General features: G+C 42.7%; 1 protein-coding gene across 1 annotated transcript in view; it reads left to right on the forward strand.

Annotated features, from left to right (window-relative positions):
• Window positions 1-25,353, forward strand: part of RIN3 (Ras and Rab interactor 3) — a 67,413-nt gene that overhangs the window by 36,346 nt on the left and 5,714 nt on the right. Inside the window, exons 4-8 of the mRNA XM_069018120.1 lie at window positions 3,348-3,420; window positions 7,693-7,784; window positions 11,659-13,137; window positions 15,567-15,875; window positions 24,410-24,541. Of these exons, the coding sequence (XP_068874221.1) occupies window positions 3,348-3,420; window positions 7,693-7,784; window positions 11,659-13,137; window positions 15,567-15,875; window positions 24,410-24,541 (2,085 nt within the window). The remainder of the gene's footprint in view (window positions 1-3,347; window positions 3,421-7,692; window positions 7,785-11,658; window positions 13,138-15,566; window positions 15,876-24,409; window positions 24,542-25,353) is intronic.

Genomic DNA, 25,353 nt, shown 5'->3' on the forward strand with positions numbered 1-25,353 from the left:
ATCATGTTGCTAATGCTTCTGTAAACCATAAGAAAAAATCAATTAATTCTTATCTCTTTGTTTCAGACTACTCAAAATTGCCCACTGATCTACACATTTCCCCTTTTATTTCCTGAAGGTGGCATTTTTCAATGGGCTTCTAAATATCAGGTAAAACTCAATATGCTGTGGCAGTATGTTTGGCTCACAGAACCCAGCCTTTTTTTGCTCTTGCTTTTGATCATATTCTTGACATTCTGGCACTGTTATGGTGAGATATAGATATTTCCCTGCTCTTCAGGTGCCCTGGATCTAGTTTTACAAACCCAAGAAATGTGAATTTTTTCTCTGCAGTTTTCATTAGGATTACAGCAGTCTGGCAGATGTCTGCTTGTAGATTCTGCAAAACTCATGAGTTCCTATAAATGGCAGCATCACGATCCCTCTCCAAGCAGCAGCTCTCATGTCAATGAAATGTCCCCAGCTACCCACAACACACCCACAGCCAGAGAAAATCACCTCTTCCTGATTGTCTTCTCAGAGCAGGGTGCCTTGAAGGTAGCACTGGCTCTGGAGGAGAGAAATATTGTCCCCAACAGTCAGCAGAGCCCTTTTAGCTGTACAAAATTGCTATTTTCTGTGTCTTTCTGAGAATTAGAAACATGCAGCAGAATGTACATAATGGTCTCCACAGGTGAATGACAACCATTCCCACAAGAGATGCTCCTGTATTGAATCCGTCATCTGTCATCCAAAAGAAAAGCACTACTTATCAGTGATGTCTGCTGGTGTCAGCAGGTGTCTAGACAAAAACAGGTTAAGAGAAAAGCATTAGATTTTCTCCCAAGGAAGATGTTCCCCACAGGAGTTTGCAAGGCTTCCCCCACGGTTGTTGTGCTGGGAGAGATCCAAGTAGCCATGGCAGCCCTATGCAGTCTGCTTGACATTGGCACTGCTCAGAATAAATTTTGGGCTGAGTATTGGTCCTGATGGTGTTAGTATCTCGAGTAATGACCCATCTAAAGCACTATTCTTACTATTCTTCCATCTGTTCTTACTTGTTTCCAGGCTGCCCAAAAATGTCCCAGGAGAGCTGTGGGTCTCTGTTTGATGAATTCCAGCCTGCTGAGAAATATGCTCGGTTTTGTTACCTTCTATGACCTCCTAGAGCAAGGACAGTCCTATTTATATATACCACCTGCTGAAAACTTCTGTCCTTAAGCTTCAGCAGCTTTTTGTACCTAGTCTTCTTTAGTTATATAATTCCTGGTGATTTGTGGTGTTTTACGCTATTTAACTGTATATGTGAGGAGAAGTAGCAGTGGCAAGGCACTTACACGTGGAAACTCCTGACACAGAGGGACTTAGACTAATATTTTTTTGTCTAACATTCAAGCTCCCAAATGGCAGAGCTTCCTGGCACAGAAACAATCAATTGTCCCAATCTAAGCAATTTTCTCACATATGTGAACATGTACAGGTGCAGCCTGCTCTCTTGCAACTCAGAATACCAAAGTGAACCTGTGGTTCTTAACAGAAAAAAACCTCCCTTAAAACCGTCATCTGTACAAAGGGCTTTATTTAATTGCTGGAGATTTGAGTGAATTCAGACTCTTGGGTTTTGGTTCATTCTCCAGAACAGGACTGGGTTTTGTTTTTAGTTTTGTTTCTTGTGTCAGGACTGCAAAGCAGATGGGTTTCAAATTACAGAATTTTTTCATGGTAGATGTTTAATGAAAATCCCTGACTGAAACATGATTCTTACTATGGAAAAAGAAAAACTCGCCAAACATGATTTTTTCCAGTTGTGAGAGAAAAGTGAGGGAAAGGGATTGTTTTGCTTGAAGTATGTTTTAAATTCCACATTGCAGTCTGGTATGGGTGCATACACTGAGGTTAAACTGTTCATGCTGATCCAACATAAATTGATGCTAGGAATGACTGTTGAGAATTACATGGCCTTTGTCTCTTTAAAAAATGCCTACATAGGTACATTCAGCCCAAAAGAGCAACCTACTGGGCCTGGGCTAGAACAAAGGGAGAAGTAAAAGGAGGAAATGCCTTGTTTGGGGAATGAGATATGAACTTGAACAAGAGACAATCTTGAGCATTTCCTTGCAGTGGGATTATCTGCTGGCTGGAGAACAAGAGCCAGGGCACAGAGGTGAGGGAGAGGAGAGCCAGGTGGGTGTGTCCTTCCCTCAAGTGCTGGGGACCCTGCTTTGCAGGAGACCAACCACCAGGCAGGCATGGCAAGGGGCTGTGAATCATGGCTAACTGAGGAAGCTGAATCACAGTAGCTGAGCTTTGTGCCCACAGCTCTGACCTGTGGCCTAGAACAGTGTGAAGGAAGATGGACAACCTCTGTGGGCAGTGCTGTGGGGGTGGGAGCTGGTGCTGCTCCCTAGGGACTCCTGGCATGCTCCTGTGGCAGCTCTGGAGTGCAGCTCTGGGGGTGGTTCTTTACCACTGGTAAGTGGGCATTTCTGAGAATCCACTGCAGATTTCCTTACCCTTGTCAATGCCTGTTGGGGTGGTGTGTTGTGCACAAACAGGCATAGACAGTTTGTGAGACTATAAAGCTGAAGCAAAGATGGACACATCTCTCCTGCAGATTCGAGTCTTTCTCTCTGTTTTGCCTTATTGGTTGGGTAAACTTTCTCTACTGGCCAGTGTATTTTTTTCTGGTTTAAAAGCCAAAAGCTCTGTAATAACATGTGAGATTTGGGCTATATAATACCCAAATGCATATCATTAGAAAGGAGGTCATCTTAAAAAACTCTCCAATATGGTGGATTTTATTTTGCCACTTAAAGGAGAGTGCAGTCACTGAATAACACCATGGGAGGGAGAAGACAGAAGACATACAAATAGGCAATGCTCACACTGCCTGTGTGACCCAGGTCAGAGCCCACACACATAGTAATGAAACAGTAATTTCTATTTTTTTTCTTCAAAGCACTTTGTGCATCCAGACCAAACCAGATTCCAGCATGAAGAGTCACAAGGTCAGCCCCATATGTATTGCAGATATGCACATCCTTAGAGACAGATGGGCTTGTAACGATCCCTTTGGAAGTGACCTGGGAGGTTTTCTTCTTCCCATTGTTTCTGTTAGTGTCACAACACTTGGATATCTTGAGCTAACTTTTCCAAAAGCCAGGCTGAGATATTTCTTCTCTAGTGTCTCCCTGAAGAATCTTGTTGCATTTGGCCACCTGAAGCCAGTTCTTCACTCCTTCATATTAGTCCGTGCAATTACTGGACAGTCACAGAACACAAGATGTGCTAGCCAAACCTACCTGCTTTTTTTAAATCACATAGCTCAAAGAAAACAGCTGCTGACTGTCTTTTCTGTTTTTCACCAGTCCTGTACCTGGAAGGATCTGTCCTTGTATTTGAGGATGTTTTCAAACTGGTTGCCTTCTACTGTGTCAGCAGGTGAGTTGGATTCATTGCTTCCATGGCACAGTCATTTTGCCCTTCCCTCTGGTCTGCCCTTCCCCAGTCCCCAGTCCCAGCACAGACCCCTCTGTTTCCTCTGCTACCCTTCAACCTGCCGGACCAGAAGGTATTTCAAATGCTTGTATCTACAGTGGGGCTAGATCATCCAGTTTCTGGCCAGGCACACCACAAGCACTGCTGTCCCTGCAGCTGAAAGCTTTGTCCATAGGGCTGCTTCCACAAAGGGCAGAGGCACAGAACAGAGGCAGGGAGGAAGAAGGGCCACGAGTTAATTATTTATTTAAAGTAGCTTTAAGCATACACATACACACACACCTGGTAGCAACTTAGCAAACCTGCTAATGAACTGTTGCCTGTGGGAGACTCAAAGCACTTAGTCACCTATGGGGAACCTATCAAGGAAAGCAGTCCTGAAAAAATGTATGTTCTTTCACTAAAATTAAAATGAAAACAAAGTGCTTGTTTGCTCAGCACAGAAATACCAACCATAATGGGTATAGAGATGGGAAAGACCTGTAATGTCATTTTCACTAGTGCAAGGTGTGATCAGCATCTGATGAGCCCCTCTGTGTAATTAAACCCACATGTCTGCAGGCTCCTCTAATCTGTGTCCTTGTGCCTAGCACACTGCCTCCACCACCTACTTACCCTATCCCTACTGCAGCAGGCCTCGTTGGGAGTTGGTTGTAGACTTTTGACTTCCTCTATATAAACTTACGTGACTCTTAAAGTAGTTATTTCCTTCTAAGAGGAGAAAGCAGATTCAGGATATGTTTACAAGGCAGTCACGTTAGCCACTTGGTTAGGTCACACGGTAGGAGAAATCTGTCTGCGGTAGGATACAGTGTGCTAAAGCTTACCCAGCCAGTTATATTCCCACTATTCTGAGGACTGCAGACAGCTGAGCTCAACACTGCTGGGCCACGACTCCTACCTGCATGGAAGAAACCATGCTCTGCTTCACTCTCATCACTTAATAGACATTTAGCCATCTAGACTTGTATAGACCCTTGTAGCGGGTTGAGTTTTTAACTGGGCAGAAACACCAATTTAGTGTAGTGGTTTGGCCCGAAATACTCATTACTGTTTACCTTCTGTGAGATAAAAATTAGGAGAAATGCAAAGCAGGCACCAAACTTGAAAGAATATAAAGAAGTTTATTAACAGACCTAAAAGAAGGGAAAAAAAAAATCATACCACACCTTCAGAACACTTCTCCTCCCCCCACCTTCCTCCCTTCTCCCACTGACAATGTAAAAAGACAACCCTTGAGATGTTCAGTCTGTTTATCACTTCCATAATAACCTTGTTCAGTCCATTTAGGAAGAGGAGTCTCTCTTGCCCATGCTATGAAAACATTATCACAACGAGACAGCTGGCCGGGTTGGTTCTCTGCTCGCATGTGAGTCCCTTCCCCCAACTTGCAGCTTTTCCCACAACTGCTTTCGAGGGTCCACTCTTGAATTACTGGGGTACAAATTTAACATTGAGTTGTTCAGAAACAAAGTTCTCTTCACCCATCTCTGGGAGCATTTCATCTCTAAGAACAGAGGCCCTTCTCCTTCCTTGGGAGCAAAGGGTCCTCCTCATCTTCATCTTTGGGACTATCTCTGGGAGCATCTCTAGGAACTGAGCTTTTCTCCTTTTCCATTTGGAGCAAAAGTCCTCATCGCTTCCATCTCTCCCTGTTCAAACTTCTCATGAAATTACAGCTGCTTCAGCATCTGCCTATCTCAGCACAGGTGCTTTTGCTCACAAGTACAAATTGAACGTTCCACCCCCCATGCCTTCATGAAATTACAACGGGTACTCTGATACATCATAGCTTTACAACAGAATTTCAGCTTTAAGCATCTCCTCTTTCTTCTCCCTCAGGTTTTCAGCTCTTCACAGCACTAAAAGGGTTAATCTCACCTAGGCCTTGCAGCTGGAATGTCACTTATTGCTGTTGGTCACATGATCTCTGCTGGACAGCGGGGCAGCTTCAGCTGAATCTTGGCTGAACTGGAGGGGGTGGGGTAGCCGAGCCGCTCCGGCTGCTCACAGCAGGGCAGTGGGGGGGTTCCACAGCTGGAGCAGGCCCATTGGCTCCAGGCTGGCCGTGGCCCGGCCCGGCTTGGTCCGAGCAGGGCCTGGGTCGGGCCCGCCGGCCCCCGCACGGGGCCCGCAGCCACCTGTCCCAGCACTGGAAACGAGACCGAGCCTCTGCCTCAGGGTTTTCTATTCTTAAGTGTGGATCACAGAGGTGGTCACAACTTTAAGTGGCTCAAAGAATTGTCCATATTCAAACTGGCCATCTTATAGGTTCTGTCAGGTCACAGAGGAAGCTGTAAGCACCCCTTAGCAAGGACATCACTTCTGGGACTATGCTTGCTAACCCATGACAACCCTATAGAATGGACATAAATTAAGCCCTGGACCTATATAAAGACTTCTTTCTCACCAAAGCAAAGAACAGCCCAAATGCAAAATAAAATTGGGCATTTCTAGTCAAATGGCTGGTTACAGAGAAAATATGCTCACTTCTGCTTTCCTGCAAAAAAGATCATGGCTTGAGAAGGAGTCTCAGAAAGAAAGAAAGAAGAATTCTTCTATTTGCTCCTGTTATAGATGTTATTTCTGAGTGTCAAATACACATTCAGATGGTTCATGTGGTTTTCCAGACTACTGTCAAAAGACAAGATAAAAAGGGAATAATTTTCTGAGAGAAGCAGGTAATAAAAAGGCACTGACCCACCATTTGTTGGCAGCTCATAGGAGCTCTCTGTGATGGTGAATGTAGAGGCCTGTTCTCAGGGATGTAGTAAGTTGTCTATGAATAGCTGGAAACAGCTTTTCAGGGCTGATAGGCTCTTCTCAAAAAAACTTTCAGCCTGGATATATTACCCACCTGTAGGTATCAGGTGACTTGGTGGGTGGTCTGCAAGCTGCTGCCCCATTAATAAGACCAGATTTTTTTCTTTTAGGGCAATGTCCTAATATTTTCCAAAAAAAAAAAAAAAAAAAAAAAAAAGTAAGGGAACTATTCATGCATACAAAATAACAAAGAAAGCAGAAGGTACATGGACCCTCTTCCTCTTTTAAACCTCATATCTGCCATGAAAAAATAATAAGCCAGGGATCACATCAGTTTATGTCAGTGTGACAACAGAGTGCTCAGCAGTGCACAGGGAACCCATGGAGAACACAATACATCAGTAAGGTATGTATCTGTTAAAAAGGTCAGAAATAGGCCCCCTGAATTCATCTGTCAACAGATAGGTCTGCAGTTGTGTGCATTTTTGGGGTGTGCATTTGTGTAGTAGAGACCTCCCACTCATAAGGCCAGTTTTTTCTATAATAATTCCTTGTACCATGTAGAACACTTTGTAAAACTTTTGATGTGTAAAATGATCCTGCACCATTCCTTGCTGTCTTTTAGGGACTGGCTTTTCTAGTCCTTGTTAGAAGGGGAATTGAGGCAAGAACAGGTTTAGAAAATTGTCACTGGGCAAGAGGCAAACCTGAACAGTTCACTGGCAGACCAAGTGCTCTGTTAAATTGCTTGAGACTTAGGGTGTGTTTCAGTGAAACCCAGCTAACATCCTCTAAGAAACTCCATCTTTTTTTTGGTAGAAATACAGCATCTTTCCAGAAACCAAGTACTCAGAAGTCTGAGAGTGGGATATATGTGTTTTCTCAGTGTCATGCAGCACTTCCTCGCTGTCTGTCCCTTCACCCAGGGGTTACCCTTCCCCAGGCGGGGTCTTCCTTCCCTAATCCCTCTGTGCCTTGCCGTGTACCCATGCCTTACACTTACAGAGATTTTTAAAAGAGGAAGCAGAGTAGTGAGGGAGGGGTAAACAGAAAGAAAAAGGACTTCAAATCCTTTCCACACCAAAAAGATTGGCTTTTCTAATTAAAATAATTACAATTTGCAGCACCTCACTTTTCATGGGAAGATATTTCAACCCTTGTGGCCTCCCCTGAAGCGAGAGGCATTCCTGCTATTTTCAGAGGACAGAGCCAAAACAGAGGAATTAAGTCAGTGCTATGGCATGAAGCATCACCACAGAAGCTAGTGATCTTTTGTGAAATCAGAGCAACCCAGGCCAGCACAATGTCCATGATTCCTTACCAGCCACAACTTTGCAGAACAGGGCTGAAATTTTGAGCCAATCCAATCACTAAAACCAAGTGAAGTCTGGAATTCCTAAAAATTGTGGGGTTTATCCTTTTGCTGTTTTTTCATTCTGTTTCTTTCTACAGGGATTTGCTGCCCTTTACCCTGAAGCTGCCACAAGCAATATTAGAAGCCAGTAGCTTTCAAGACCTTGAAATTATCTCTAGTCTGGGGATAGGTAAGTCCCTCAAAGCAGTCAGATTTTCACTTGGACTTGTGAGAACAATGGTGCCTTGCACAAACATAATGCAACTGGAAGACAGGTGAGCTACTGTCTTTGGAATAGCTAAAGATGTCTGAATGCAAGAAGAAGATGTTTATGATCTTTATGTTCATAGAAGGTTGCTGAGAAAAAGGGCACTTGCCCCTTTGTCCATAAACCTCCACCTGGATCTCTGTCCAGGGTGTGGTACCTACAGTCTGTGTAAGCGGTGGCTTTCACCAGCTAAAGTGCAGTATGGCCCCTCAGGATAACTTACACACGTTGGAAGTAGCTGGCATCTGAGCTATATGGAAAATACCTTTGCAGCTTCTCCTTCTGATGGGTGGGGGCAATGCTGATGAAAGTGTGATACTTTTGCATTTTGATATTTCTGCTTTCTCCTGCAGGACTTCTAGTTGGTAGAGAAATGTGTATTGTCCCAGCATGTTCTCTCACCTCACACTAATGACATGCAAAAAGGAACATTATTTTTAGTGACAGCACCAAACAAGCAAATTTTAGGTGAAATGTATAAAGTTACAGAGATAGGAAAAGATGATCTGTTAACTAAAGGAGGTCTCCTTTCTATTCCCTTCCATTTAACACACTCCACTTGAGACAGCTACTTCAGTTAGCTGCTTTCACACTCCTTGGTTTTCCAGTTTTCTTTTGGGTGTTGAAAAAAGCCAAACAACGGGAAAAATTGAAGAGTTAGCTCATTTATTAGACATACTTATTAGAGCACTCTGAGCCCATCGGTATCTATTTTTGGATCTTCTGCATCATACCTCCCAGAAGGCATGGGCAAACCCCACTGGTTTCAGTTCAGGCAGCTTTGTTGAATTTGACCAACAGATTTGCCTCTAACACTTTCAGCATCCTCTATTTTGAGTATGTTCCAGTTTGTCAAAGCATCCTTTTATATGGGTGTCCAGTCAGCACTTATTGCTTATAAAAAGGTACTTTGCAATTTGAGATAACAAGTTGCAAACTTATTTTTTTTATAACAAGTCTAAAAATTTGGATTAAAATGTAGGAAGTGTATCATGAATCTGCAACCTTCAGTCTAATTTGAGCCATCAGAGGCTATCTTGATTCAGGCAACAATTTCCAACAACTTCTGAAAGAAGAGATTAGTTAAAGCACAAGCACCAAAGCAATATCGATTGTAGTCTTTTCCCTTCTCTCCTGTACTGGTGGTCATAAAAGTAGTGAGGCTTGGAAGTTTATTTGTCATGGTGTATTTCACACCAGGCAAGTTTCTGACAACAGAAAAAAACTGCTATTGTGTGCATCTTCCTAGGAAACGAAGCTTCCTGAAGTGCCATGCTGTCTTAGTAGAGTCAAACAGGCTCAGCTACTGACTGATGCTGTTTATTGCTTCCTGGAACAAAATTTTGTGGATGTAAATGGGTACACAAACAATGAGTGCTCCCCAAAGTGGCACTTCCAAAGGAAACATAGCATTGTCTGCAATTCTCATATGTTGCTTTGTAGTTATTTCAAAGTAATATGTGTTTCAAGGGGATAGAAGTAAGATGTCTATCTACAAGCTGAATTGTTCCACAAAGGATCTGGTTGTTCTGTATGTTGTCACAGAGGATGTACTGCAGGCCTTCTAGTCCTGACCTCGCTTGGTACAGAAGTTATTTTAGCAGGAGAATTAGCATGATTGCACTGCACAAAGGGCACATACCATCACAGACATGCCAAAGATGCCAAGAACTGCTTAATTATCCCTCCCAGAGTGCAAGATAAGGGAAGATCCAGGACAGCAATGGGAGATGATCAAACAGCCTTCTTGGCAGTGTGAGACGGTGTGGCTGTACTGGGAAATGCCTGCTCTGAAGCAGCCTTGTTACTTGGTAGGACCACATCATCTGTTCCTTCCCTGCATTTTCATCACAGTGCTTTATCCTGACCACTACTGAGAAAAACGACCAACTTCCCCTGTGTAGATTGGTTTACTCACCATTTCCTCAGCCCATGAGACTTCACAGCATTATATTCTGACTTAAAGAAATTTCCACCGACCTGCCTTTGCTGATGCCTAGAAGACCTGGAGAGCTTAAGGAAAATGGTACCCTAACCATCTCAGATGTGAGGGGGTTCGCAGCATGGTCCTAGTATGTGCAGTTGCATCTGTGCATCTACTCCCAAATTCTGTTGTCAAGAGTGCTGTTGTTCCTGGCAACACTTTTATTTTAAGCTTCTTTGTTCTCCTCCCTCTTACAGTAAGAAATCAGGGAATAAAGCTGTTCTAATGTCAGCCAGCCTAAGATAACATGCTGACATGTTTATAAAGCTGAATTTGGACACTAGCCTAGGCTGTGAGAAGCTAAACAGGCAATTTTATCCTGATGGGAATAGACTGTCTTTTAGCTCACCTCTTGACCTGAGAGCTGTACCCTATGCTCAGCACCAAGGGTCATCCCACATATGTGCAGCCCCATCCATCCTCTCTTGGGCTCAGCATGTGATGTTTTGGCAGTGAGACACTACTGACACCAAGCACAAGGCAGGGTTCAGGCATATTGTGTGGCAGCCCCATTGTGTCCCCTGAAATCCACAGAGAAGAGTTTGCCATCAGTATCAGCTCTGTGTTCAAGGACCAAGCATGCTGAAATAGTTATTTAATTTTCTGAATCCTTGTGTTTCCAGGATTTCCCACCTTATCCCTAAATCTGTGGGCATCAATATAGTTCTCATCCAATGAATACCCTCAGAGGTTTATACCCTTTTCCTTGGTCAGAACATATGAGGTTTGCTGGATCCTGTTTCCTGATGCTTCCAGTAGTGGATCCTGGGTCAGCAGCTTTAATATTGATTGAAAGCAACCAGACTTGTAAGGCAGGTTTGAAACCTCACCTTCGGGGGATGGGAAAAAGGTTAGATGTGATACTGAATCTATTAAAAAAATGTACCAGTGCTTTGTAATTTTAAAAAAACAGTTACTAAAAGACAAATTATAATAAGAGATTTCTGACAGAAATGATTACCTGCATGTGAAACACCATCTTTCTTTTTCAGTCATAGTTGATGGCACTGAAGTACTTAACTATTCCTTAGTCCATCATCATACATCCTTCCTGTGTACAGTCTTTTATCATCTTTCCTCTCTGACACCTGCAGGCAGACAGTCTCAAGGCAAGGTGCAAGGCACAGTGGCTATGGCCATAGGTAACAGTCATCCAGAGCTATAGACTTTAATGGTAATAATAATCAGGGGAAAGTGTTTAAAATTATGTGTTTCTGAACTGATTATACTGCAAGGCAGGATCAGACCTCTGTGTAAAACAGACTGCCACATGAGCTTGCTGCATAGTAGAGTCATCTTCATCTGTTGTTTCCTGGTGCATGTTGGATCCAGGCTGTCTGCCTCAGATCTGCACCTTACTGTTGTGAGCAAGAGGGAGACTCAACTTGCCTAGGATCTTCACATCCTCACCTCAGGTATCCACAGCTATTTGCATGTAGAGGGCAGTTATCACTGAACAAGCAGAGACCCCTTTTCAAAATAATTTGTATTTGTTACTTGTACCTTCCTGCTCTTACTGAAAATGCTGAACAGCATTATAAACTTTCACTAGGTAAGTGTCCTAAAATTGACAGGGGAAAGAATGCTGGTGAAGCTTCTGAGGTCATCCCCTGGCTTGATGAACTTCACATACATAAAGCAGACAACCCTTTCTTCACACTGTTTTGTGCAGAGGTTTGAAAGTTTGACATTGAAATTTGTGTACCATTTCTTTTAACAGTAAGATTTTCTACATATCACTAGCAGCTAAAATTCTCTCAGATAATGTTTTCATTTTTCTTTTTGTCTTTTTTTTTTTTTTTTTTTTGACAGATTTCTGGGATTCCTACTTAAACCACAGAAGAAGACAGGACTTATCCCACTCTGCAAAAGACTCTGCCTTCAGCACTGCCCAGGCAGACAGTTTAAGATCTACCCAGTGTTTTGCAAGTAGCACAAACCACTGCTCATGTGAAATTGAGCTGTCAATAGGAAATGACAGGCTGTGGTTTGTGAATCCTATTTTTATAGAAGAGTGCAGTAGTCCTGGTCCTCCAGATGTACCTTCTCCTAAAGGCCACCCTGGGAGCGTTGATCTCCCCCCTCCCATCATGCTTACTGATAGGAGGTCTCCTCGACGGCCCCCTCCACCTCCACCTCCTCATGCTCTTGTTCAGAAATCTTCCCTGAAGCTCTCACAGGACCCCATGACTGCCTGTGAAGAAAACAAGCTACTTATTAAGCAACTAGGAAAGAGCATCGAGGAAATGAAAATTGAGGGCGGTGACGATAAAGAAGAAAGGAAGCGGAGCTGCCCGGCCAATGAGCCCTTGGCAGTGAGCCCCAAGAAGGGCTCCCAGCCCTCTGCTCCCCCGCGGAGGCGGCTGAGTGAGAGGACCTCAGAGGAGAGCTGTGTGGGTAACCCTGAAAGTTGTGAAACACTGAAGGGGGAAGGAACAGAAGAAAACCAAGATACAAGTACAGAGAGCAGACATAAAATGGTGCTGTGCAAAAAGGCTGTAGAAATGCCTGGGGAGGTTCCCAAAAGGGCTGTATCACAATTTCAGGAGACAAAGCCCGAACCTGCAGAGAAGGAGGACACACCTAAGATAAAAAGCAGTGCCATTGAGAAAGGAAAGACACCTCCTATCCCACCACCAAGAAGGAAGAGGGTTTCCCAGGTACCAAGGATCCCCAGCTCCTGCCAGCCAAAGCAAAGAACAGTGAGAGAGACAGCTGTGGCCACAGGGCAGGCTGTGTGCAAGGGCAGCCCAGCTACAGTGGCAGGTGGTGCCACTTGCACACACACCAAGACTGAACCGGGACATGGCCAGAAATCTGGCAGCTCAGCTGAACTGGAAGGTTCACACTTGTCCCTGGAGGACCTGGGAGGCAGCACCACAGCTCAGGCATCAACATCTGAGCCGGACTCCTACTCCACCAGCAGTACAGAGGATGACCTGGAGATGCTGAGTAGTTCATCTGGTAAAAAGACACGCTCCGTGATCTTGGCCAAGGCCAAAAACAGGCTGTCCTTGGCGAACCTGTCCAATGTCTTCACAGTCTTTTTGTCTAGTGACAGGAAGCTGCACAAGAAGATAGTGGAGCTGGCACAGGACAAGGATTCATATTTTGGCAACCTGGTGCGGGACTACAGAGTGTACAGTTTAGAGATGATGGCAAAACAGAGCTCCAGCACAGAGATGCTGCAAGAAATCCGGCTGATGATGACACAGCTGAAGAGTTACTTAGTGCAGAGCACCGAGTTGAAATCTCTGATAGACCCAGCCTCCTACACTGAGGAACAGTTAGGTAGGTAACTGTGGTTTATTCATCCCTGGGCATGGTTCGGGAAGGTGAGGAGGAAGACAGAATTATGCAGACACGGGCTCTGCTTTAAAGAATTATAAACCACCTCCTAAAACCAGAGAGGCATGAATTGAAATCTTCTCCGTGGTTGCCAGCACTTAGAAGAACAGCTCTAAAACCTGGAGACCAATGAGGGGGAAAATCCCTTTATGAATGTTTTAAAGGGAAAAGTTTTAACAGAAGAGACGTGTGTTTGTGTGTATGAGAGATATACATGTATGTATATATATGTGTGTGTGTATGTATATACATAGGTATGCACACACAGAGCTGAATTCACTGGAAACACAAAAAAGGCCAACTTTCCCCTCCAGAGCTGCATTCCCATAGCCTTCCACATCCACTGCTCTGCTACCAGGATGGAGAGCTCCCTGCATGTGGCAGACAATTTTGGGGCCAATCACTGTCTCATGGGGAGGGACAAGACTATGATGATTTTTAGTAGCAGGTTGGAGGAATCACTTGATTCCACTTTGTGCTCCTCAGATCTCAGAGGTGCAGAAGGGCTGCAAGACTGCAAGCTGTTGCAAGACTACCACCAGCTCCAAAATGAAATGTTCACCTCTTTGCCACAGACATAATTTGCCTTTGGGGAGTAAAAATACTTTTTGTAACTGTTTACAGGTGTTTCATTGCTTCTCATTCATATTCTGTGAGGGAATAATGTGCTCCTTCTCTCCTTGCTAAGGATTGGACTTGTCTGTTTAATGTACATCCATGAGGGAATATAAAAAGAGCTGTAGGACTTTTTATTGTAGTTAAAGGTGTGCACCCAGGAAAAGCGTGCTTGCATGCATCCGCATGCTCCTTTGAAAGCTTAAAACTGTTTCTTGAGGACCTGAGAACCAATGCAGAGCTATTTATGGATCCCTAAGTCGGCTTAAAACAAGCCGGGAGCTGGAAGACCCAGAATATGGAGGGAACCACAGGAGCGACCAGGTTCGTGCAACTGCAACTCCAGTATTAGGTGGGACTCAACTTAGTGGTGAGCCAGGAGTAAAAAGCAGTCCACTGTCAGTATCAGTGGGCTCAGCTGATTTCCTTCTCCCCCAGCAAAGGCTTCACATGATCCTGCAGACTCCCCAGCAGAACAGACCTGCTGCCAGCCTCTGCCATAGCTAGGAGAGGGAACCCACACTTTCACTTTCCCTTGTGTAATACCGTCTATCTTTGTCCCAATAACCTCTTTCTTCGAGGTAGGGAGTGTGGGAGCAGCACAGAGAAGTCTGTCTTGAATCTTGATTAGTGGAAGTGGAAAGGAGGAAGAAAGAAGTATCCTTATTATTCTTGGTAGAGCTGCATGTGTGCAAGTATCCCACCATCTTCTCACAGACATGCCCAGTTGTATCTAACCCTGTTCACCGACAGTTCCTTAACAGGATGATGTGGCCCAGTCAACCTTGACAGGACTGTCTTCTGTGGAGGACAGGGATTCCCACTGGAAGATCTACCACTTGAATTTGCTCTGCTTCAGGCTGATTGGTCCTCTGGATTCTTTAAAATAGTTGCATTTTGCATACATAAATATTACTGCCCCCTGGTTCATTCCTCACTGCCTGAGCAGATGAACTCTTTTGCCAATGACCTTTTTGCCTTAGTGCAAAAAGAGGATCTCTTGCAGTCCGTCTAGTTCTGCCTCTGGTTTCTAGGAGTCAGACAACAGACTTCCTTGCAGTGTCTTATGCTTCCTTTAATCTCCTAACAAATAGTAAGCAAATGCTCAACCCACGCATACTACTTCCTCCTCCACTGGTGGTGGAAGAGGTGTCTTAAAGAATCAGTAATTTGGAGTCCCTTGAGCAGTAAGGGTAAGAAACTTCTGACCAGATATTGGTGTCTGTCTTTGAGCTGGTGGCTGCAGCTGCTTTTCAGTCACTGAGAAGAAAGCAGTAGTTTGAGGATGCATTTAATTTCATCCCAAAGTGAATATCTCAAACAAGTCAGAAGGAGAGGTCAGAAGGGACATGAGATTAATCACATCTGGGCATCTGTAAGGGCAGGGCTGTGAAAAAAATCACAGCTAGGTGAGGTTCCTCTTCTCTCCCCAGAGCTGGCTTTCCTCCTGCCTGATAATGCCATGCTAGTCAGCCAGGAGTCAGGCAAAGAGAGCAGGGACTGCTGGTAGCAGGAGGTCTCCTACAGCTCCAGTAACAGAGACCACACACTGATGTTCATTTCAAGCCCATCTAGGACTTCTGGATAGTGTTGGTAATTAAATGTTTACTTTCTGGGATGTAATTTCTGTTCCCTTCTCACATCTGTGTAGTAGTGCTTGAATAACCAACCACATGCCTCCTTAGGACTTTACTTGCACCTGTACTACTGTATTGCTTATTTTTTATGTGCTTTTGTGTTCTTCCTTCTCTATGCAGAAATGATTGCTGAGACAGCTCTGTACAAATGTGTCCTGAAACCTTTAAAGGAAGCCATTAATTCTTCCTTAAAAGAAATACACAACAAAGATGGATCTTTACAGCAGCTGAAAGAGAACCAACTTGTGATACAAAACACAACTACCACTGACCTGGGCATCACAACCAGTGTGCCTGAAACTGCTGTGCTGGAAAAGATCCTTCACAAGTTCACGGCCATGCATAAGACCTACTCTCCAGAAAAAAAAATTGCCATCTTGCTGAAGACCTGCAAACTCATCTATGACTCCATGGCTCAGGGAAACCCAGGTACAGCACTCCTACTGCAATGGTAGCCACCATGGGTCCTTCTCCATGTATCAGAGGAACAGGGTTTATGATACAGCTGGCACGGCAATATTCACATTGGAGGTAGCAGTGATGGTTGATGTGTTTGGTATCAGCTATCCACAGGCTGTGTTCAGAATGGAATGGTTAATGACTATGAAGTTCTCTGCACTAATAACAGGTATAAGATATTACCTGGTTAACATTAAGCTCTGTAACTCCAAAAACTAGTTACCTGTAAGTATGTTCTATGGATAATGTCCTTTTTTCACAAGTCTTCTCCAAATATCCTCAGAGCTCTGTCCCAACTTGTAGCAGAGTAATGGTAAATTCTAGGAATGGGTCTTTGGGAAAAGACTCTTGATTTGTCCTTTACAAAGTTTTGCCTAAACTGAGGAGGAGATGCAGCATGCTAGTAGTTTGTTACTAACTCCTTCAGTGAATTCTAAAAGCCACTTCTTCAGTGTGAGGCAGTATATGCTCTGAGTATAAAAACAACATGGGCCTCAGGCCAACCAGTAATGCAGAAATTAAACCCTTGGCTGGCAGACAGGATGCATCTTTGCAGATAGACCACCAACTTCCTTCCTCCAGCAATCTGCCTTGTCAGTTTAAGAGCTTTTTTTGTATACTGTGAGCTGATGGCCAGCCATGCCTGAATTTGGAGAGAAGCCAGGTATTAATTTGCAATAACCTGCAGTTTTTCAAGAACTCACAGTCACCAAAGGTGCTTTTAGCTGTTCTGCTTTATTTCGTAGCGGCAGCAGCCTTGGAGCACTCATACAGGGATAGTTATGTCCCTGCTGAACCTCACCTCAAGGCGATCCCTTGGATAGTAAGCAGCAAGGGTCAGCAACCAGTCTAGACACATTAACAGCAGAGCAAGAAACCACCCCAGGGCTGAGCCTTAGCTGCAGGGTGGAAAGGATCTCTCACCGTCTTCAGGTGTAATGAGAAGATTTAGAAATATGTAGGGGAATTTGCTGTAACTTTGTTAAAACAGTTGTGTGAAGTTTGAGAATAAATTTGGTTTAGATCAAGGACTTGCAAGCCTCATTAAAACCCACACAGTCCCCTTCTGATGGTGGTGGTATGTTATGTATTACATCACACCTTAGCTAGCTCAGGGCTGGAATTTCTCTGTTGAAGGAAATACTGTTGTGTCATTTTATGTAACAGAAATGAGGGGTCAGGGAAATAATTCAAAAATCCCTACATGTTTAAAATATTGACATTAATGAAACCAGATGGTTTCATTGTGGTTTGCTACGCTAACCAAAGCATTGCATTCGGCCCGCTCAGCTTTTTCTCGTCCTGAGTACTACTGCCAGCAGGGTGTAGGTTGGCAGCTGATTTCACTCCGGTGCATCTAGTTCCCTCTCCCTTATATCTAGTTCCCTCTCCCTTACACATCATCAGTGATGCTTATCAGGGCTTGGCCAGAAGAAAACTGGCCTGGAGTGATGGAGATGTACCCCAATTAATTCCAACCAGAAAAAGAGGCTAAGGGGAGAAGAATGCTGTATCTAACTCCTGGAAAACAGTGACCGTGGAGAGAAATTGAGTGAAATGCACTATAGAGCCACTTAGAAGCAAAATGTGTGAAACCTCTTTCACAGAATGAGCTGATCCTAGATCATTGTCATTTTCCACTGGCAAAGACAAATTTTCAGCAACCTGAAATATTTTTCTGACAGGGAATTCCAGCTGGTGGCATGCAGAAGAGCATGCTGTGGGCTACTCAGAGCAGATTTCAGCAGGTAGGAATTCTCCTCCTGCTCTCTGCCCATCTCAAGAGCAACAGCACAGGGCCCCTTTTACTTTCAGCCAGCCATGAGGCAGAGCAGTGTTCTTCACACAGGAAGAGCAGAGGCCATGCTCAGCTTCCTGTGCAATAGCTTCTTCTCCTTTTAGCTCCTTTTCCTCACTGCTGAACTAGAAAGTTCCCTCCTCTTCCAAGATCAGAGCAGATGGAATACAAAACTAATCATTCCCTCTGCTGCAGGACTAAAACCAGTCCACCTCTGTCAGAAAAATTACCTGTTCAATAACGTGGAAATACTGGCATCTGGCTTAAGTTGCAATTTGTCAGCTCAGGCCAGGTCTTTATTCACTTTAGGCTGACCATAGGGTGAGCTGACCTAAGAATAGGGCTTCATATCTCAAAGCAAAGTGCAAACACTACCTAATCAGGCACCTTTTTTTAAGACACATATGAAAATACAAGGTTTGTAACATTCTGAGACCTATGTACAGCAGTCCAGGTTTGGCTAGGATGTCGCAAGAGGTACCAAGTTTTCTTTAAAACTAAGAACAGGCTTATTTAGGAACATCTGTACCTGTGGTAGTGCCCATCTTTGCACTGCTGAAAGAGTCATGAAACTTTGAAGTCTACCTTGATTGACTCCATGTATATCGACATTTTAAGAAAGGAGGAGATCTTTGGTTTGATTACAATTCATACTACATGATAAAATCTGCCTGATAAATTGGCTGTGGTTGAAATCCCTGATACTTAAGACTAAGAACTGAATGGGTCAGATCCTCAACTGGTTTAAACTAGCATGTCTTCCTCAAGCTGAGGGCAATCAGCTTGTGGATCTGATTCATTGCAAGGAATTAGGGAGGCAAGTTCACAGGCTTTGTCATACACCCTTCTCTCAAGAGCCACTGAGTACAGCTCCATGATAGAGTTGAAGTAGGACTAATCTCCAGCTACATCTCACTGTAGGTGGCCACAGAGGGGTATCGTGCCCAGCTTCTCATCACATTGTGGAGTCAGTCCATGGAGTCCAGATGATTCATCTGGCTACATATAGGTTTCTGCTTTAGGGTGAGATGACTCAAGGCAAGCTCCAATGACAATATTGATTAATTCATTACTGGCTATAAAAAAATTAAGGGCTACTGGTTCAGATGCTCATATGGACTGTCTAGGCAGTGATATTAGTAAGTGAATTCTCACCAAAGGCACAATTATGATAATATTGAGGTGTCTCACTGAGCTTTTCCAACTTCTATGCAAACTTAAATAACAGAAACATATGCCTCCAAGAATAAAACCTACAATCTGAAAATATGTAACCTGCCTGCTAAAAATACTAGGAATGGTTAGTAAGAATAAAATGCATTTAAAAAAATAGGAAAAAAAAAAGAGTTTGGAAACCCACCCCCCCACAAAATAACTGTCAGATTTTTTTGGCACTAGAAAAAGTAAGAGGCAGGAATCAAGCAACTCTTACACTTGGAAGGCATGCTGCAATATGCACAGGGACACCTGGGCACATAGCTAATTTATATAGAAACACTATAATGTTATGTAGGAAAAAACCCTTATTATGTATCTTTCAGAAATACCTTTACTCAGACAAAAGATTAAAGGTGTGTTGTGTGAAGTGACTCGAATGAGAACCTCTGCTTTTCATCAAAAACACAAGTGACACCTGTAGAGTGAGAAACTATGCAAATCTGCAATATGTGTGGTGTGTACTGGCAGTGGTGTGCCTGGGTCACCCAGCCTTGCGTGCCTGGGAGCTGCCACTGTGGAAGAAAACTGATGGGAAAAAAAGCAGCAATAGGCATTGGTTTATGAAGAAAAACTGTGAGACAAACAGGCCAAATTTGGTCAGACCATGAGTGAGGAAGATCAGGAATGGGAAAGCTCTAACTTCAGGTTGGAAGTTTGAAAGATGGGCAGACTGCTTTCAAAGGAGATTCAAGAAGAATGGAGGTACAATTTTCTTACTGCAACATTTCTAACTTGTGAACTACCTAAGATTATGAAGCTTCATTTTTGGACTATCTTTGAACTGCACAGGCAGCTGGAGTATATAGTTCAATACTATCGTTTGTACTAGTGATAGAATTGGCTAGGTGACCGAAACATCTGATTTAATAATTTCTATTGCATAGTTTTACATGGCTAATGCACTTAGTCCACTTTTGGAAAAAGAGGATAAGATAGGACATATATTCCATTGGAATATTTCTCTTCCTTAGCTTTTAGAATGAAGTTTGTCACCCCTACAGAACTGAGCAACCAGATATTAGCTGCCCTCATGCTCTCCTTTAAGTCTCTGCAGTTAACAAAAGCAAAGCCATGTGTCTTCAGTGGGATAGCTGGGCTTCTGGAAAGGAAACTGAGCTCCAATCCTTCAGCAGCCAATGTGGAACCCTGTTAGAAGCTCCTAAAACTGACAGAGCAATCCCATTACACTGCTTATTATCATAGATCACTTCTGAGAAGGAAAATTAAGCTATACATAACAGGTTAACTTTGATATCTTTTGGAAGAGGATATTGGTATTTAAGTTATTTTTAATGAAGACTGATGGACTAGAGATTTTGGGTTTTCTGCTATCTAGTACAATTTCTACATTTGAATCAAAGAGCCAGTTCAAATTTTTCATGGGGAAAAAATTCCTCTGATATCTAAACCACACATTTTTGAAGTGGATTCATGCTGTCTGCATCTATTAACTTGCCTAATTCACTATATCACAAATTAAACCTTGCTGAAAGTAGTATGGGATAGACAATAGACAGCAATATGTTAGTGTGTGGAAGGAAAGTCGCAATCTTTTCTTAGGATCTCGAACAAATTCCAGTTAACCTTTCTGCACCTCAGGTTTCCCAACTACAAACTGAGGCTAAAATTCATATTTCATGGAGATCTTCTTCTAGACATCAAGCTAGTGTTTGTAAAATATTAGAGCAAGGTGCAGGGTATCACTCCTGTCTGCTGGTTTTCAGAATATATACAGAAAGATAAGGAATGCATGAATGTGTTAAAATAGGCTGTAATTTCTTTATGGAGGTTTGGGCAGAATTCCAGTTGCTTTAAGTCATGTATTTAATTAATACTCATCTATTCAAGTGCTGCATCCCAGCCAGGAGCTGACGTTGTATTTGCTTTGCTATAAACATAATAGGATGAATTTGTGGCAGAAGAGAAGGCTTATTTTAAGCTTCTTAGAGATATTTATGAAATAAATGTTTCCTGACCCCGCAGGGAAGAAGGGGAAATAAAGCAAGAAAGTCATATCTGGAGTAGGACACCACCACCTTGAATAGGCACTGAGAGCAGTGGCAGGGTCAGAGCTAGAATTGACTCTCTCTGCTGCAAAAATACCCCTCTGTGAGAGACCACAGATGGAGCAAGCCACACAGGTCTAGGAATTTGGCTCAGGCCCAGCTTGAAAGTAGAGCTGAGGAGGCAGCAGCCTGCAGAGAATACTCCTGCTGCAGCTCCCGGAAGGACACTGGTTAGTGCCCTGGTGCCTTTCATGGCACAGGAAGCACATAGGTTATACCATGCTGAAGCAATATCTCAGGTATCTTGGTTCACAGGCATTATTTCATCTATCTTTGTAGACTCCTGCTTCCAGTCATATTTGAGTTTCTGACAGTACCTATTATCCCCACAGATGGACTGAGATACAGAGTACCTCAGGGCCATGCTTGGACTGATGGCTGTACATGCCAAAGCTAGTTCCTGTTCCTGCAGGAGCCAGGAGAAGAGGGAAAATTCAGAGTCATGCCCTCTCAGGCACTTTTCCTTGGCTCCATGTGCAACCAGTGAAGAGATGCTATTGCAATGCTTACAAGGTGCAATGTACCATGCCTGACCTGCCCTTGGCCACACTGGAGATTTGTGGCAACCCATGGAGTCAGGGCTAGATCGTTGGTGATTAGTTTTGCTTTTCTCTTGTTGACACATTCTGCTCCTGCTGACTTCAGCTTTTGCTATGGATGTCGGTATTTAAAATTGGGTATCGTATAACCACAAATGGATTAAAGTGGTGTCTAGTAATTTATGCAGGTTGTGAGCATACAGCATATGGAGCATGTGTTCTTTCCATTATTTCAGTCAGACATCCCTGCTCAGCCTTTATTACTCAAAAAGAAACTATATCAGATTTTCGTATTTAAGGCATATAAACAGCTGGGAGTCCAATAATATTTCTGTGAAGTATTAAAGTTGAGAAAAGTTTATACCAAGGACTGGAGGGCAGAGCAGCTAAATCAGCTTATAGAAATGAGATAGCATGAAAAATAATTGACTCCATGCCTGATTGTATGTATAACCACTTCTCAGACAACAAAAAAGAAACAGAGAGATTCTGTAGGCATTCTTAAGAACTATCCTCTAACTTTCACTTCTGTTGACACCAGAAGTTAAAGAATGGGGACATGGAATTGTTTAGTTCCAAGCTGCTGTTTCCACTCTTCATTAGCTGGTAGTCTGTTCTCTGTTCATGATCTATTTTGGTGACATGTAAAAAAACACCAACCAACCAACCGACCGACCAACCAACCAAGAAACCAACCAACAAACAAGCACCTTAGGGTTTTTTTCTCCAGAGAACAGGAATTTATATTGTGAAGTAGCAACTTTCTTGGGTGCCCTATCAGACATGACATGAATTAGTTATGGAAGAGAAGTAGTAGGGGAAATTCTGCTTTTGGTGTTGCACTGAAAATGCCTTGGCCTTCAGGAAACTAGAATCATTCTATCCAAGCCACTGGTCAGTAACTAACAGATCATAAAGAAGAAGTTTTAAACGAAGGGGAAAATGAGCCTAACAAATCTTTGGTATTTTGTATTCCTTTACACTAATTTTATACAGAACTAACTCTGTTGGCCTCTGGTGTACTTGGAGCAAAAGGAGAATAGGGCTTTTTGCTGTGAAGTTTTTCTGTTACATTTTCATGTCTCAGTTTTGTCATCTTTTCTTTTTTTTCCTGGAAAATATTAAACAGCTGTAATACTAAGCTTCTTGTATTAAGGTAATGTATATGACAGTAATGAATTGGACCCTTCACAGATCTAAACCTTTCACAGAGACATAAGCCAAGGGAACAACAGACAAAAAAATGTCCATCCAGATGTTAACAGAACAATGAAGTCTATTTATAGTTTTGTTGAAGACCTAAGGCCATGTCTTTTAACTAAAGGCAGCCATAACAAAGCAATCAGAATTGAAAGCGTTAATCCAGCTTTCATTAAATAAATTGTCTATGTTGTGGCATGTGTGGGCTCTGTTAGAAACAGGCTGAATTACAGCCCTGATGATCTCTCATTCTCTAACACTTTGTTTTAACTGGATCAACTCTCTGTTCACTAGATGTATTACTGGGTTTATTTCAAAGCCACACTTTTTTTCTTTTTTAATCAGGGACTAAGCTCATGTTTATTTGAAGCTTCAGAAGAATATCTTTCTTTGCCAGTGGAGAATCTGCGTCAGCTAGGAATGACAAAAAAAGAAATGTGACTCATGGCAAATATTTGAAATAAGTCAGTGGGAACATTTGAGAAGTAGGAATGCATGCCCTACCATGGAAGACCATGTGTGCTATGAGCCAAAAATGGCTAGACCAGAATTTCACCAAAACTACATCAAGGGTAGCTTTGATTCCTTGAGGTGAGACAAGCAGTTCTTGTGTGAGACACACATAGCCCATGAAATCAACATATCCAAGTGCACAGGTGAGAAAAAACTCCCCACAGTCTGAGGAAAGACATTCAGAATGAAAGCAGATTAGGTTAAGAGGAATGATCAACTCTGAATGTTGGGAAGATAGGTCTGGTAAGGAACTTGCTATTGTGGGTTTTTCATGATGAATTTATGACATATTGGTTGAAAGTGAAAGCATCTTTCAAATGAGAATAGTTATCCTTGTGTTCTTTGTGGTTTATGCAGGGAAGCTTCAGTTTGGATTCTCTTTTAAGTAGTAATTTTTTGTAATGATGACTGTTAGCATGCATGTTTTTGTCCTCAGAGATCCCAAAGAGCTCTTACAGATGGCATATTAGATCACTTTGTTAACTTAGTTGATATGAATGTATTAAGCACAGGAAATATTGAGCAGCTGCTGCACACCAATTTCAAAAACTAGGTTTAAGTCCAATGTGAACATTTTCCTGTTTTCTTAGCTAGACACCATAGTTAGAAAGATGATTCCTCTTAGATCATAGCTCTTGGGAGACTGTTTTAATTAGGAATATGTACTGTGATGTTTTGCCTTCTGAAGGGACATAAATTCAGAAGTCCTCAGTCCTAAAACCACTGTCTCAAATTCTATTTTCTGGCTTTTGATCCCACACATAGATTAAGCCTAAGAGAATAAATACTCCTAATGCATGTAGACAACTTCCCTACTAGAATTGCCAACCTGAACTGCAGTCTTGATGTCAGTATCAAATCAGAGGGACAAGCTGGAAGCCTTTGCACTCTTCAAAAATTGCCACTTGCCTGTGATAAAAGAAGTTAAATTTGTATTTCTCCGGTTACTTTATAAGATCCTATTTTGGGCTTGAAGCAAGTGTACTTACTTTTTAAATGATCTAACTTTCTGTTTTCAGCATTTTTTCTTTGCTTTTGAGCTTTAACTCTTCAGATAATATAAGCTAAGGTCTAGAAACGACTTGCTGTTTGAGACACACAACGACACAGTTGTGTGGGAACATGGTTTTGTGGTGTTTTTGGGACCACACTGTGTTTCTCTTTGCTCAGGGAAGCACTATGGTGCAGATGACTTCCTCCCTGTGCTCATGTATGTGTTGGCCCGCAGCAACTTGACTGAAGTCCTTCTGAATGTGGAGTATATGATGGAGCTCATGGACCCTGCTCTGCAGCTAGGAGAAGGTAAGAGTACAGTGTTTGCTCATGGGATATTCACTTTGGAAATCATTATTTGTCTCATTTCAGTGTTTATGAAAGTGGGGCAGCAGGCCTCTGGCTAGATTTTGTGGATAATGCTTTGGCCAGTCTTTTCAAATCTGAAGTTCTAAAATTATTGCCAAACACTTTAACTCCTTTTAGCAGCGCAGTGCCTTAAGAAACAAGCTAGAAAGTCAGGGACTCATCATTAATTATAACTGAGGTGCTGGATTAGCAAACTAAACAGAGGTGTCTTCCTTGGCCCTAAGACTGAAGAGCTGGAAGGTCTTTGCTAAAATTAAACAGCTGCTACAAAAAATTGTGCAGATACTTTTATTTATTCCAATGAGAAAAGAGCACATTTCTCAAACTGCATTGTATGCCTGAGGCCATACATCATTCTCGTGGTGACTCTACTCTTAAATTTGAGTGAACCCTGACAATGTTCTTTGACTGAGCATTATAGAGAGACAGAGAAAATAAAGTTAGGTTAGAGAGGAATATTGAGTTTGGAAGTGACTAAAGACCTCTGTTATTAGAGAGGTAAATGCCCCAAGGAACTGTGGGCCTCTAGTTAACTTAAATATAGCTTGGAAAGCACATGCTTCCCAACTGACAATCACCAATTACACACTCTGAATTAGGAACACAGATCATTTATCACCAAGTAGTCACTAAGCAAATCAAATGGGGTCTGTTTTAGACTTTTCTTTGGTAAATACTGAGGTTCTAGAAAGGAGTTCTGGATGAACAACAGCAGACTAATTTTATTTATATTAGATGTAAGTCTGAAACTA

The sequence above is a fragment of the Aphelocoma coerulescens genome, chromosome 5 (genome assembly GCF_041296385.1).
Source record: "Aphelocoma coerulescens isolate FSJ_1873_10779 chromosome 5, UR_Acoe_1.0, whole genome shotgun sequence".
Taxonomy (NCBI): Eukaryota; Metazoa; Chordata; class Aves; order Passeriformes; family Corvidae; genus Aphelocoma; species Aphelocoma coerulescens.